Genomic DNA, 16,099 nt, shown 5'->3' with positions numbered 1-16,099 from the left:
TTTAAAAATTGAACTACAATACTGTGTTAGTTTCAGCAGCATAGTAAAGAGATTAGGTTATACATGTACATATTCTTTTCTGGTTCTCACAAGATGCCACTGTTACAAGATACTGAACACAGTTCCCTCTGCTACACAGTAACTCCGTATTTGTTTTACACGTGGTACTGTGTATCTGCTAACCCCCCGACTCTTTTAACTTTTATCCCTCCACCCCCCTACCCTCTGGTAACCATAAGTTTGTTTTCTACATCTATGAATCTGTTTCTGTTTCGTAAATAAGTCCATTTGTATTATTTTTTAGATTCCACCAATGGACATGAGTTTGGGCAAACTCCGGGAGACGGTGAAGGACAGGGACGCCTGGCGTGCTGCAGGCCACGGGGCTGAAAAGTTGGACACAACTGAGTGACTGAACACTGTTGGTAATGTTTCGCCTATATTCTCTGCTAGGAGCTTGATAGTGCTGTGTCTTGTATTTACATTTTCAAGCCATTTTGAGTTTGGTTTTGTATATGGTGTGAAGGTGTGCTTTAACTTCATTGGTTTACATGTGACTGCCTGTCCAGCTGTCCCAATACCACCTGCTGAAGAGACTGTCTTCTCGCCATTGTGTGCTCTTGCCTCCTTTCTCAAAGGTGAATGGACCGTGGTGTGTGGGTTTATTTCTGGGCTCTCCATTCTCTCCCACTGATCCAAAGGTCTGTCTTTCCACGAAGATCACACAGTTTTGATTACTGTAGCTTTGTAGCATTGTCTGAAGTCTGGGAGGGTTATGCCTCTAGCTTTGCTCTTTTCCCTCAGAATTGCTTTGGCAATTCTGGGTCTTTTTGGTTTCATACAAATTTTAGGATTACTTGTTCTCATTTGGTGAAAAACATCATGGGTAATTTCATAGGGAATCACGTTAAACCTACAGATTGCTTTGTCCAGTATGGCCATGTCAACTATGTTAATTCCTCCACTCCAAAGGCATGGGATATCTTTCCGTTTCCTTGAATCATCTTCGACTTCCTTTATCAGGGTTTCATAGTTTTCAACATAGAAATTTTTCACCTCCCTGGTCAAGTTTTGGAGAAGGAAATGGCAACCTACTCCAGTGTTTTTGCCTAGAGAATCCCTCTGGGGTCGCAGAGTTGGACACGACTGAAGTGACTTAGCAGCAGTAGCAGGTCAGATTTATTCCTAAAATTTTAATTTTTTTTCACGCGATTTTCAGCACGATTTACTCTTTCTACCCTTGACCTTAACCAAAGGCTGAGAAGCTATTTTTACTCTCTTTCTGGTATTTCAGTGTAAAGAAATGCCACGGATTTCTGTGTATTAACCTCATGTCCTACTATGTTACTGAATTCACTTTATAAGTTTGGGTGGCTTTTGCGTGGAGTCTTTAGGGTTTTCTATACAGAGTCGTCATCTGCACTATGATGACAACTTCACCTCTTCCCTTCCAGTCTGGATGTCTTCTCTTTCTTTTTCCTGACTGTTTTGGCTATGAGTTCCAATAGATGATGACAGTGGGATCCTTGCCTTCTTCCAGAAGTTAACAGGAAGGCTTTCAGCTTCTCATTGTTCAGCATTATGTTGGCTATAGGTCTGTCAAGATTGGTTTTTATTATGTTGAAATGTTTCCTCCATACCTACTTTGGTGAGAGTCAAATGCTTTTTCTCCATCTCTTTGAGATGACCGCATGGTCTTTTCTTCTGCTGATGTGGTTAATCACGCTGACTGACTCATGTGTTGAACCACCCTAGGGACTCTGGGACAAATCCAACTTGATTGTAGCATATGATCTTTTCTGTATGTTGTTGGATTTGGTTTGCTAATATTGTGCTGAGAGTTTTCCATCTGAATTCATCAAAGATATGGCCGGTCATCATTTTTTGGTATTGGCCTGGATTTGTATCAGGCTGATGGTACATTCACAGATTGACTTTGGAAGTGTTTCCTCCCCTCAGCCTTCTGGAAGAGTATGAGAAGGATTAATATAAGTTCTTGGTATGTTTGGCAGAATTCTCCAGTGAAGCCATCTGTCTGCACGGAGCTTTTTTTTTTTTAATTGGAAGTTTCTGCTGTACAGCAAGTGAATCAGTTATAGTATCTATATACACAAATGCTGCTGTTGCAGATTAGTCTCTTCAGTTGTGTCCGACTCTACGCGACCCAACAGACTGCAGCCTGCCAGGCTCCTCTGTCCATGCAATTCTCTAGGCAAGAGTACTGGAGTGGGTTGCCATTCCCCCCTAATTCAGGTGATCTTCCCAACCCAGGGACTGAACCCAGGTGTCCTGCATTCCAGACAGATTCTTTACTGCTGAGCCACCAGGGAAGCCTATATATATATATATATATATATATATATATATATATATATATATACACACACATATATATACACACATATATATATACATATATATATATACACACACACACACACACACACACACACCCTCTCTTTAAGATTTCCTTCCTATTTAAGTCACCACAATGCACTGACTTCCCTACGCCATACAGTAGTTTCTCACTAGTTATCTATTTTGTACATATGAAGGGAGTTTTAAAATTACGGATTCTGTTTCACTTCCAGTGACTGGTCTATTCAAATTACGTTTCTTTCTGATTCACTTTTGATGGGCTGTTACAGCTAGGTTGTTCATTTTGCTGGTATGTAACTTTTCATATGTTTATTTAACTTATATGCAGAATACATCATGAGAAACACTGGGCTGGATGAAGCACAAACTGGAATTAAGACTGCCAAGAGAAATATCAATAACCTCAGATATGCAGATGACACCACCCTTACGGCAGAAAGTGAAGAACTAAAGAGCCTCTTGATGAAAGTTAAAGAGGAGAGTGAAAAAGTTGGCTTAAAGCTCAACATTCAGAAAACAAAGATCATGGCATCTGGTCCCATCACTTCATGGTGAATAGATGGGGAAATAGTGGAAACAGTGGCAGACTGTTTTTTTGGGCTCCAAAATCACTGCAGATGGCGAGTACGGCCATGAAATTAAAAGATGCTTGCTCCGTGGAAGAAAAGTTATGACCAACCTAGACAGCATATTAAAAAGCAGAGACATTACTTTGCCAACAAAGGTCCTTCTAGTCAAAGTTTTGGTTTTTCCAGTGGTCATGCATGGATGTGAGAGTTGGACCATAAAGAAAGCTGAGTGCTGAAGAATTGATGCTTTTGAACTGTGGTGTTGGAGAAGACTCTTGAGAGTCCCTTGGACTGCAAGGAGATCCAACCAGTCCATCCCAAAGGAAAACAGTCCTGAATATTCATTGGAAGGACTGACGGTGACGCTGAAACTCCAATACTTTGGCCACCTGCTGCGAAGAACTGACTCATCTGAAAAGACCCTGATGCTGGGAAAGATTGAAGGCAGGAGGAGAAGGGGACAAGAGGATAAGATTGTTGGATGGCATCACCAACTCAATGGACATGAGTTTGAGTACAAACTACACGAGTTGGTGATGGACAGGGAGGCCTCGTGTACTGCAGTCAATCTATGGGGTTGCAAAGAGTCGGACCCGACAGCAACTGACATGATATTTTCTAATGATTTTTTTTAATATTTCTGAGGTGTCAGTTGCCGTTTCTTCTCTCTTCTTACCTCATTTGGGTCACCTCTTTATTCTTCTTGGTGAGCCTGGCTAGAGATTTATCAATATTTTTGTCCTTTTAAAATCCCAACTCTTGGTTTTATTGACTTTTTTCCTATTGTTTAATTTCTATTCTGCTGACTTCGCGTTTTGTTTGTTCTTCTTTCTCTAATTCTTTTAGGTGGTAGGTTAGGTTTATTTGGGTTTTTCTTGGTTTTTTTTTTTGACAAGGGCCTGTATGACTATGAACTTTTCAGGACTGCTTCTGCTATACCCACGGACTTCATATGGTTGTTTTCACTGCCTTTTGTCTTTAGGAGTTTCTCTTTGATTTCATCTCCGACCTATTGATGATTTTTAGTAGCACTGTTTACTCTGTGTGTAATCATTTTTTCCTCATTTCCCTTTCTGTGGTTGATTTCTAATTTCATGCAGTTGTGATCAGAAAAGATGCTTGCAATAATTTGTTCTCTTAAACGTGTTGAGATTTGTTCTATGTCCTACTATGTGGTCTATCCTAGAGAATATTCCACGGATACTTATAAAGAATGTATATTCTGGGTTTTTTGGATGTAGTGTCCTGTAGCTATCAATTAAGTCTAACTGTTCTATTGTGTCATTTAGGATCTCTGTTGCCTCACTGATTTTCTCTCTAGAACATATGTCTACAATGTCAGTGCGGTGTTAATGTCGCCTACTATTATTGCATTCCATCAATTCTCCCTTTGTGTCTGTCAGTACTTGGTTTTTCACTTTTTTGTTTTTGGCTGTGCTGGGTATGCATTGCCGCATGTGAGCTTTCTCCAGCTGCAGTGCAAGGGCTTCATGCTGCAATGCACAGACTTCCCTTATTGCAGAGCACGAGTTCCAGAGAACATGGGCTCAGTAGTTGCAGCATGTGGGATCTTAATTCCTGAACCAGGGATTGAACCAGGGCCATGGCAGTGAAAGCACCAAGTCTTAACCAGCGGACTACCAAGAACCCCCTATTGCTTTTAACACTTATTCTGTCTGATAGGAGTACTGTGATCTCCATTTTCTCGTCATTTCTCATATGAAATACCTTTTTCCATCCACTCACTTTCAATCTCTGTGTCTTTCCCTCTAAAGTGGATCTCTTATAGGTAGCCTATGGTAAGTTCTGACACTTTGTATCTTTTGATCGGAGCATTTAGTCCACTGACATTTAAAGCAACTACTGATAAGTATGTATTTATTGCCATTTAAATCTTGTTTTCCAGCTAATTTTATATTTCTTTTTGGTGTTGCTTTGCACTTTTCATTTTCCCTTTTGTGGCCTGATGGGTTTTTTTGGTCTCATTCTCAAGTTCCTTTCTGTTTGGTTTTGGTGAATCTACTCCTTGTTTTTGATTTGTGATTACCTTGGTTCTCAAATATGTGAACCCAGAAATGTATCTACCAGCTTTACACTGGCAGTCATATAAATTCAAATACATTTCAAAAGATCTATACTTCCTTATTCCCCTCCCCCACATTTTGTGATTTTGAGGTCTTATCTTACATCTTCATGTTTATCCTTTGCTGTTCATTGTAGTTATAATCGCTTTCACAGAATTTATTTTTTTATATCTATATACTAGCTTTTCTAAAGTGATCTTTAGTCCTTTTAATAGATTTCTCTTTCTTATTGTGATATTTCCCTTTCTTATAGACTCCTGCTTCTCTTTTTATTTAGAAAGGACCTCTTACTATTCCTTTTAGGATAGGTTTAGTATCGCAAACACTAAATTCCTATAGCATTTGCTTGTCTGTGAAGGTCGCTCTCCTTCAGCTCCAAATGATCATCTTGCTGGGTTGAGTATCCTAGATGGAAGGTTTTTCCCTATCAGGACTCTGAATTTATTTTGCCACTCCGTTCTAGCCTGGACCATTTCTATAGAGAAATCAGCTGATAGCCTTGTGGGGGTTTCTTCGTAACTGACTCTTTGTTTTTCTCTTGCTGCCTTTAGAATCCTCTCTTTATCTTTTGTCATGATGTGCCCTGGAGTAGGTCTGTTTGGGTTCTTGTTGTTTGGGACCCTCTGTGCTTCTGGTCCCTTGGAAACGGTTTCCCACTTTAGGTTTGGAAAACTTTCAAATGTATTTTTGATTCCCTTTTCTCTTTCTTCTCCTCTTGGGTTTCCTTTTACACATAGATTGGCACATTTCATATTATTCCACTGATCCTGTATGTTGCTTTTGTTTTTTTCATTTGTCTGTTCTGATTGGGTGATTTCTGTTATTCTACCTTCCAGATCAATTATTCGTTCTTCTGAATTATTTAATTAACTGTTTACTGTCTTTAGCTCAGTTTTCGTCTTGGTAATTACCTAATTTTGACTGGCTCCTCTTTATATTCTCTAGATCCTTATGCCAGTGATCTGCATTTCTAATGAAAGCCTTTCTTAATTCCTTCAGCATTTTTATTACCTCCTTTTTGAGCATGGGGTAGACTAGAAAGGTGTATTTCATTATTTGTTCTCTCAGGAGATTTCTCTCATTTTTTTTTTTTTTAAGGATTTAAACGTCTTATTCTTACAAGTCACAACTGATGAACACAAAAGCTTCCCACATGGGCACCACTTGGCAGGAGGAGCTGTCCCAGGAGAAGGGTGGTGGAACAAGTAGAAACCTGAGCAGCCCGGAGTCCACGGTGGAGTGGGGTCAGGGCCTGAGGGCCTCAGACAGAGGCGCTCCAGCAGCCACAGCCCATGTACTCAATGACCCAGTCCACTGCCAGCTTGCTTTGGGGACCCAGCAAATATGGCTCAACCAGAACTGGTGTCTCATGTTTGAATGCACCACAGGAAGCAGAGGTTCTCATACCCCGGCCTTTTCCATTCTGTGATCAGGTTTTATCTTCACAGCCTTCTTTAACATAATATTCATACAGGCCTCTACTTAGGGCTTTCTGCTTATAGAAGAGGTCAAAAATAGAGGGGCTTTCTGGCAGTGGATGCTGAAGGTGAGGTTCCACTTTCCTTTTCCCTCCTCAGGTTCTGTTTCAGCGCCTGTCATCTTTGGAGCCAATCCATCCAACACTGGCTTCATTAACTAATAGTTACCCAGGAGAGCTTTTCAGCTCTTTCTGACTCTAGGCAGTCTTTCCCATAAGATAATGTGCAAAGATCTTAGGGTCTGTTTGTTAAGAGTGTAGCTGAAAGACCCCTGTGTCCAGTTACAGGCATGGGTTGTTATTCAGCTCTATCAGTCCCTCCATGACTCAGGGGAGATCACATTCCCTCTCTGGTCCTTGGTCTGATCAGAACCTGTCACCACTGGATGCCCCTTCTCTATACTCTTGCTCTTTTAACCGGGAATAGTTCCTCTGGTTTTTCCTTTTACTTAAATTTCTCTGAGCCTGTGAATTTAGGAGAAACAGTTATCTGGGCAGGCAGACCCCAGGAGCCAGCTCCCCTCACCGTTGTGTCAGAAGGGGAGGTTCAGAGAGGATGAGAGCCTGCAGGGAACATGGTCTCCACTGAGACCAAGTGCTTGAGACTGAACCCCTCAACTGTGGGGAAACACACACAGCAGAGCACTCCCAGCATGTTCTGATGATGCTGGAGTGGGAACCAAGAAAAACGGGTCAATTCTTACACAGCTCCCCCCAACAAAGGGTTCTGCAACAAGCGGACATTCCTGCCCCTCCATCCCAGACAAACACAACAGCAGCAGCAAGATTTAAAGAGCTGGGGAGCCATGTCAGGTGGTGCCTGTATTCGTGATAACCACATTTTACGTTAAACTGCTGTTCTGGGACTTCCTTTTTTTTTAAGAGAAATTGAACAGGGCCTGCTTTATGACTAGAGACCATTCTGAGGTGACGATCCCTTTCCTCTTCTCACAAATCAAAGTTCTAGGAGTGGCTGGAGGCTGGAGCCAGCACAGGGAGGCCTGGCCCTACCCAGACTGGGGAGGAGCATGTGCAGGAGAATCAGGCCCGGTCCTGCTCACACAGAGCGATGGAGAGACCCCTCTGAGTCCTCCACCAGTGACTTCAACAGAACAGGCAACAGAGTAACTCCTCTGTGTGCATAGGAGTTGAGCTTTCCTCTCTTATATTTTTCATTTACTTCTCTGCAAAGTTAACTTGATAAGTCTAATAAACATGTGCCAAATTCTATGCTGCTGGGTCTGCGACCAAAGTAACGAGATTTAATTTTAGAGCTTTTCTCAATTCATTTGCTCCTTAATCTAATTCTACAATTTTATAATGAAGGGAGATAGTTATTCAGAAACAGTCTACATGAAAGGCAGGGATGGGAAGTGAGATAAATACTCAATGTTCTGACGTCAAGGACTAGTTTTTCCACAGGCACCTTCCTAACTCCCCCCAACTCTCTCACTTTTACAGGATTTTTGCTTTGTTCTTCAAAACTGATGTCTGTTGTCAAAAGAACACACAATACATCAATGGAGCAGAATTTAAAGTCTGGAAACAGACCCAACAGTATAGTCAACAGACCTTAGACGAGGGTGAAAAAGCAGCGAATAGGGGAAGCAAGTGGGGCCAGTCCCACTGGACACACCCACAGGCCACAAATTGGACCTCAGCACAAACGACATGGTGTGCGCCAAAGTCAATTCAGAGTGGATTTATATATCAAACCATAAAACTTTAAGAAAAAAACACTGGAAAAAATCTTGTGAACTTGAGTTCAGCAAAGACTTCTCTGACATACTAAAAGCATGATCCAAATACGAAAAAAAACAACAAAACAACAAACTGGACTACACCACAGCTGAAAGTGGTTACCCTGTGAAGGTCACTGATAAAGCCACTAAGATGAACCACAGACTGGGAGGAAACGTCTGTAAGTCACTTGCCTGACACAAGGCTTGTCTGGAACAAATGAAAGACATTCAAAACTCAGTGGGCACAAGACCTGAAGTGGCACCCCACAAGAGACGACCAGTGAGTCTTCAGAAGGTGTTCAATACCAGCCCTCAGGGAAATGAAGTGAAAAACCACAGTGAGACACCCCTTCACCAGCAAAGTGGCTCAGAAGATCAGACAGTCTGAGCACGCCCAGCGTGGGGCATGTGGGGGCGCCCGGAAGCCTCCCTGGAAGGCAAGCTGGCAGTCCCCTGTAAGGTCTGCACACACACCCACCACTCCTTTCCTGGGAATCTACGACAAATGTTGGACTCAATGGCCAGTCCTTCACTCTCCATAAACTGCCTGTGCCCTTCACCAGGGAGTGGGGGAAGGATGAACGGACCATGGATCCACACAGCCACAGGGATGACGCTCCAGGGAAGGCTCCGCACACACCACCACTCGAACCTTTAGGTCCTGGAGCCGACATAGCTCCCACCCGACAGGCACAAGGCAGGCCTGAGGGCAGGAAGGCAGGCAGGCAGGCCTGACACTGACGGTGCACAGGCGGGTGGGGGTACTGAACAACACTGGGGCCGGGGCCGCTGGCCTCCAACCATACCCCACACCTCTGGGAAGCTTGGTGTGCCCAGTGATGCCAGCTGGCCAAGCCACCTGCTCCTCCTGGCCACCAGGACGAGTCTCTGCTCTTTTATACACGGTGGTGCAAACAACCTGGTCACTCTCAGGCCTGCTCAGACGGGTGGCAGTTCAGACACAGAGCCTAGGAACCCACCGCCAGCCTCTGTGAGCACAGATGCTGGGCCAGAGCCAAAGCACAAAAGCACGTGGTCAGCCCGCCTGGCAGGCCCTCAGCCTGAGGGACAGGGGCCCACTGGCCATCCAACATCAGGCCAAGGAAGGAGAGCAGCTGGGGTGCCAACATGGCTGCCAGAAAAACGCACAGGACAGACGGCCTTCCAGAGGCAAGAGGAGCTCCCACGCCACAAAGCACGAGACTGAGGAGAAGAGTGAGACCTTGACAGTGAGGGCCGAGTGGAGACCTGCAAAGAACAGGGATGGACCCCAGGTCGGGGAGAAGCTGGCACAGGTCAATCCACTCCCCTGGGCTGGCCACCTCCTAACGGGCAGATGCTTAGCTGCAAGGAGATAAGGGTTAACTCTGACGAGTTCAAGTTTTAATGGTTCTCACTGAGAAAAGGGGAGAAAACTGCATGTATTTCAAGGTCTATATTTGAGAAAAAAGTGCAAACTCATGGGAGCCAGCCTGCCACCCACGCCATCTACTCACCCAGCCTGAATGAGCTCGTTCAGCTTCGTGGCATTCTTGTCGTCCATGCCTTCGGTGCAAAAACAAACACACGTGAGCATCAAGGTGCCAGGAGCAGAGCCCAGCAAGATTCCATGTGATTATCTTCAGCGCACAATCCAAACCACTTAATGGAGCATCAGGGCCTCCCAGAGTAACATCCATGTCAGCTACAGCCCCCCGGAACCCACATGTCACCTGCACTAAGAGCACTGTCCCCTCGCCACCAACCACTCACCCACAACTACCTCAGGAGACACCACCCTTTCCTGGGGACCATCATGCCCCACTACGCTTGTCCTGCTGGGTTCCTGGGCTACTTGTGTGCTTGCCTCCAACAGCTCTGCCAAAGCATGGGCCGAGGCCCTGTGTGTTTACTAGAGTGGGCGCGCACCACCGCCCCCCCACAACCCAGGCGACAGAAAGTCGACAAAAGGACAAGGCTGGGGGAAGCCTTCTGTGGGGAGGGGTCCAGCTGGGTGACACGGATGGGAAGACCAAAGACAGAGCCCCAGCACTGGGCCAGCACTCCAGGACCAGAAGTGCTTCTGGGCAGGACAGGGATTCAGGGGCTCAGCAGAGAACTCAGAGCAGGAGTCGGGGTCTGTTTAGGAGTCCTCGGCCTGCAGGACGAGGGGCAGGGAGCTGGGACGCCTGGCCCTCCCTTCAGAGGCTCCTGGAAGTCCTGCCTGTTTCAGGGAGCACAGGTCACCAAGGGAATGCCCGCCCCACCAGCCTGCCCACTGTGACGCACTCGGTGGCAGCTCATCCTCATCTCACAAGGTGGCCCTGCAGGGCTGTGCCTTCCCAAGCCATGTTGACAGGCTGCAGCCTCACGTGTACAGTCACACGGGAAGGCCAGAACACCTGTACAGCTAAAAGGAATCTAGTTACGAGGAGACGCTCAGACCAAGGCAAAGGGAGGGTCCCAGACCCCGCAGAGCACCAGAGTTGGGAAAGACCAGGAAGTGGGGCGGTTCTAAATCCAGACCCAGGAGACACAGCAGCTGTGAATGGGCATGTTGTGGATAGGCGTGCACCTTCTGGCGTGGTGGATGTCCTGGGAGACCTGAGTTGGGCAGAAGGCCAGTGAGGCTGTGGTGCCCACTGGAAACATCTTACACATGCTGGGCGTGCAGGGGAACATCCTCGTTCTCAGGGGCCAGAGGCTGAGGGGTTCACAGTGTGCCTGGGTGTCTGCAACTTACAGTCCCATGGCTGAGCAAGAAGAAAGCCAGCGTGTGGAGGGGCTGGGGGCAGGAGGAGTAACACAGATATGGCCAAGGTTCAGGCCAGTAAAATCTAAACGACAGTGTGTGAGGTCAATACATCCTCCTTCAATACTTCTACATGTTAAAACGTTCTGTACATTAAAATGTTTTCAGGCTGAAAGCTGGGAAGAAAACAAAGAGCCCCAGGACTAAAGCTGCAGCCCCACCAGGAGGCGGCCCTGGGGAAGGTACTCACAGCCCCCGATCTTCTTGCGCAGCTCCCCGTAGCAGATGAGGCCATACAGCTCCTGGGACGACTTCTTGAGCCCGCGGGAAAACACTGAAAACGAGGGAAGGCGCAGCTTCAGAAGGCGAGCATGGACGTGCAGGGCTCGAGGTCACGCCAGGGCACTGGGGGTGCTTCTTGGCTTTGACCCCTGCTCCCTGGACCACAGGGCAGAGTACATAGAAATATGGTGCTTTTTTTGCACTTTTCAAAAGAAAAAGAGGGAAGAGGGGACCCTAACAGGCAGAGCAATGTCCCTAGAAAGAAAATGGAATGCCCAACATGGTGGGCTTCCACCAGGCGTGGGAGTGTGGGACCACCTCTCTGTGCACAGACCTGGCTGAGCCCCGACGAGGGTGGAGAGTGGTGGGGGCCGGGCAGCACAGACAGATCTGAGAAGCTCAGAACAGAACCAGCAAGACTGACAGGCGGATAGGAGACATCCACAAAGATTCAAAGGAAAGACGGGGACACTGGCACGGGAAGTGCAGTGACCACCACAACTGCGACCGTCTGGAGCTTGGTCCACAGTCCCGAGAGCCCTGCTGCTGGCCATGGCATCGAGAAAGGACTTCTCCAGGGCAGAGGACAGCAAACCATGGCTTGCAAGCCAGACCCAGCCAGGGCTCTCTATAAACACGCAAATGCAGCAGCAGCAGCAGCACACAGTCCTCCACGGCCCGTCCACGTGAGCGAGGAAGCAGGGTGAAGCAGTTTCAGTAGACAGTAACCCTCCAAAGCCAGACTTCTTACACAAGGACAGTTCGGACCACCCCTGGGCCTTTCCAGGCTGGAGGAAGCCCCGGCCCTGGGACCCTGACCACAGGGAGAAGCAGCGGGGAAGCCGGAGGGGTCATTGGGGAGGCGAGAACTTGCTGCCCGGCCAAAGACCACCTGCGAGGCACAGGCAGAGTTCACAGGAGGGGTGTGAGCACGGCCACCACGGTCATCCTGCATCAGCACTGCTGCTGACGGGGAGTGCCGGAACCGGGCGGTCGCAGGGGGGACTGAGCCAGGAGAAGGGGCAGAAGTGACACGGCCACGGCTCTCCCAGCGTGTGGACCAAGGAGGCGGCAATGCCTCCCCGGGGACAGAGACGCTAACGGAAGGGGTGCTCTGAGCAGCAGTCAGGACTGCACCTGGCATGACCTAGACATGTGACTTCAAGACAGTACCACACAAACCAGACTCAAACATAGGCGACGAGGGCATGGGAAAGCGCTGGATGGCCAGCCCCCCACCCCCAGCCTTCCACGCCAGGCCCGGCCCACTCCTAACCCACCAGGGCCCCCTGGGGAGAAGGGCGGGGAATGAAGAGGTAGGATCCAGAACCATGGTACCCTCCCTCCCAGCAAGTGAGCCAGGCACCCAGACGCCACAGGCGTCCTCCCAGTTCAGCCCAACCGCCAGCTACAAGGCCTCCTGCCAGCAGGCGTGCTGAGCCGAGAACACGCCGGGCCATGCGCTGGGTGGGCACGGGGCCAGGGAGAGGCGGGCAGGCGGCGCTCACCGTTGTCGAAGTCGATGTACTTGGTGATCTTGTGCCACGTGCGATAGTAGAAGTGCCGCACCTGCTCCTTGTTCTTCACCATGCCGGCCGGCCGGCCCTTCTTCCGGTACTTCAGCGCGATGTTGTTCTGGATGGCCTCAAAGTCCTTCCCGTGCTGCAAGACAGAGCCCGCGGCACGCACACGGCAGTCACGACGAGGCAGCCTCTGGACAAGGCAGACGCTTCACAGATCTTACCGGGCATGACCTGCAGCCCGGCTTCGCCACAACCTCAGGTTTCCATCAGAACAATGGACAAAGCAGCAACAGAACGACCTTAACAGGTGGGTAGCAAGAGGCAAGGAGCCCGGAGCAGGAGACACGTAAAGCTCATCACTTGGACAAAGAGCTTAACCTCTAGAGTTCTTTAGAGCCCATGAAATGAGACACCCCCATAACAATAATCAGCAGATATGACAGGATGGAGGAGCTCAGGGTGCTGTGTATCTGGTATCTTAAAACAACACATCAACTATTCAGAAACAGTCTCAGCAATTCACTCATACAAAAGGTATTAAATAGGACCACACAGAATGCGCTCTGAATACAGCTGCGGACCTTCCTTCAGCAACTCCACGCAGAAGCCAAGTACAGCTTAGGTTTTTTAGGACAGAATTTACACTCCAGAGAACACAGTGTCAATGCTGTCCAGGTACTGCCCATGACTGAAACTCTCATCAACACACAGCAAGCAAGAGCATGGGAAGGGACCTGGAGGTAACGGCATGCCGGCAGCAATGAGCACCATGGGTGCCCAAGGCTTGGCTTCTAAATCCCACTTTCCAAAAGGAACAGAGTTCCTTGGGAAAACCGGCATTGCCAAGTCTGGGGCAAGAAAACCACCAGGAATGTCTAGAGCATCCTGTGGTGCCAGAGAGAAAGGAAGTGCTCAAGGCTGAACGGAGACATGTCAGAAGGACACAGGAGCCAACATAAATGGAGAAGGGAGAGCTCCTGGCGTGGGGTTCCCAGTTAATAAATGTACATAGAATAAGGGAGCCAGAAGGTTGTCACTGGGCACACACCACAGTAACAGTTGTTCCAGTAAGCAGCAGCACTGGTTGCTTAAGTTAGAAGAAGGAAAATGATGCGAAACGGGGTATTCATAGTTTCAAAGTTAAAAAAAAAAGAGGAAGACGTGGCAGTGGAGACCCTGAGATATGCAACCTGAGTGCAGAGACCAAGGTTCACACAGCAGGCCCAAGAGCACAGCACAGGCTCCCACAAAGACACACCAAGGATGCACAGCACTCCTGCGGCACTCTCAACACAAAGCTTAAGCTCAGCCACAAGGAAATGTCAGGTGAGCCCAACGCTTCACAAGAGACCAGGGTAAAAAGGGGAGACTGAGGGACCTGTCCCAACTGGGAGGAGCCAACTACAATGTGGGTCAGTGACACCCGGGGGAGGACCCCAGAGGAAACACTGATGATATCAGGTTGATCCTCCTCACTATGTGGTCACCCTGCAGTCATGAGGGTATCAGGGAAGCAGGAAAAGGGAATGTGAACATTCCCTGGATTCTTTTTGTGGTTTTTCCAACTCTGAAATAATTTCAAAATTTAAGATCAAAAAGTAAAAATCCTAAAGAATGAATACTCATTCTCTGTGTTAAAAGAAACAACGGCAGGTGAGCCAGGACAAGACAGAGTTGCACATGAAGTGCCTCCTCCAGCATCTAGCTCAGGTACTTCCTCTCCCACAAAACTGCCACCAGCTGTAAGGGGAAGGCCCAGAGGGACGGGCACCACCCTGGGCCACTGGAGAGCATCTTAGAAGAGAGAAGCAAAGACACTTCCTAACAGCCACCTCACTAGAAACAGCTTTGAAGGTCACACCAAGGAGCTGAAGGGCCAAGGTCAGAGGGCAAGGCCTAGGGCCACCAAGTGGGGTATGACGGGGGAGCCCCACTGGCCCTGCAGGCTCCAGGAAGCTTACCTCATACAGCCCCTCAAAGAAGGTGTTTTTGTCCTCTGTGCTCCAGGACTCCCACTGCCGCCGAACCTTCTTGCCTTCCTCCTTCTCCCCACCCGAAGACCCCAGGTTCCTGGAGGAGGAGCGAGAGCCCCCTGCAGGGGCAGCAGGGGCAACCCCAGGCCCATTTGCAGCCGATGATCCGCCACCATCAGCTCCTTGGAGAGAAAGAACCTTACAGTGAGTGATCTGTTACCAACAGAAGCTGCCCCAGGCCCTGCCCCCAGCAAGTGAGTGACATGGTCCTGCCCTGACCTCTGACCCTCGTGAACGTTTAAACAGTGAGAAAAAGGAAACAGAGCATTCATGTGGCACCACTGACAGTACAAGGACAAGGCCTTGCTGAGGCACTCAGCACCTGTCTTTCTCAAATGAACTTTTGGGTAAAATAATTATATTTTCAAACAAACAAATTGAAATTCAAAATCAAGAAAACGTCTGCACGTGTATAAGACACTACCTTCTTAAAGCTACAATTGGAACTTCAAAATATGGGCCACACGACCCCACAGAACCTTTTAAAAGTCTCAAAACTCCTGTTTTGCTTGATCACTTTTTATCAACAAAGTCTGGTGTTCTGAGAGTGAGTGACAACCCACACACGCTTTTGATGCGCCAGTTCCGTATCTTGAGATGAGTCCTTGCAGACGCTGCTGGAGGCGGCAGCACATACAGTCCAGCATGGGGGTCCAAGCCAGGCCCAGGCCCAGAGCTCCAGGCTCCCAGGAGGGCACAGGCAGTGAGGCCAACGCAAAGGCCACAGATAACCATACACTTTACAACCTAACCCAGCCCTCCCACCCATTCCAGTTCCTTCCTCTCAGATGGAAGGGGAACTCCCAGTGTATTTTTGTGATAACCAGTATTCTCTTTTCTCAGAACCACAGGGCCATCCAATGGTTAGAATCTGCAAACTCTAAATGACAAGGGTAAAAATAAGATCATAAAAACAAAAGTGCTTCAAACAGGAAAAGCTAAACAAGTGCAGATAACTGTTAAAATGCTTTCTTGATGAGATAATCATAAGCTTTTCCGTCAGATCCACTTCCCGGTCAGTTTGCTGGGGACCCTCCCTGGGCAGACACGTGCTCACTGGGAACTCGGAGACATGTTTCCCTCACCCCTTCGAGAGGGTTCTGCCTCCAAAAGGAATAAAAGACAATCGTGAGAAATAAAAGAAGTGACAAATTAAAAGTGATTCCATGCATGCTTGCAGAGACCACCCCTGCAGAATCCAAGTGCAGGGGCTGTCTGCGGCCCCGGGCAGGCCTGAGTCACTCTCCCCTCTGATGCCTCACTGTGCCTTTCAAGGTGC

The 16,099-nt window shown here is 48.0% G+C and overlaps 1 protein-coding gene across 2 annotated transcripts in view; it reads right to left on the bottom strand.

Moving 5' to 3' along the window:
* Positions 1-16,099, bottom strand: part of CRAMP1 (cramped chromatin regulator homolog 1) — a 44,758-nt gene that overhangs the window by 18,065 nt on the left and 10,594 nt on the right. For both annotated transcript variants that reach the window (XM_069570482.1, XM_069570483.1), the window contains 4 exons: positions 14,749-14,942; positions 12,773-12,926; positions 11,233-11,316; positions 9,748-9,796 (listed from right to left, as the gene is read on the bottom strand). In XM_069570482.1, coding sequence (XP_069426583.1) covers positions 9,748-9,796; positions 11,233-11,316; positions 12,773-12,926; positions 14,749-14,942 — 481 coding nt within the window. The remainder of the gene's footprint in view (positions 1-9,747; positions 9,797-11,232; positions 11,317-12,772; positions 12,927-14,748; positions 14,943-16,099) is intronic.

The sequence above is a fragment of the Ovis canadensis genome, chromosome 24, assembly GCF_042477335.2.
Source record: "Ovis canadensis isolate MfBH-ARS-UI-01 breed Bighorn chromosome 24, ARS-UI_OviCan_v2, whole genome shotgun sequence".
NCBI lineage: Eukaryota > Metazoa > Chordata > Mammalia > Artiodactyla > Bovidae > Ovis > Ovis canadensis.
This window is presented reverse-complemented; position numbering and strand designations above follow the sequence as displayed.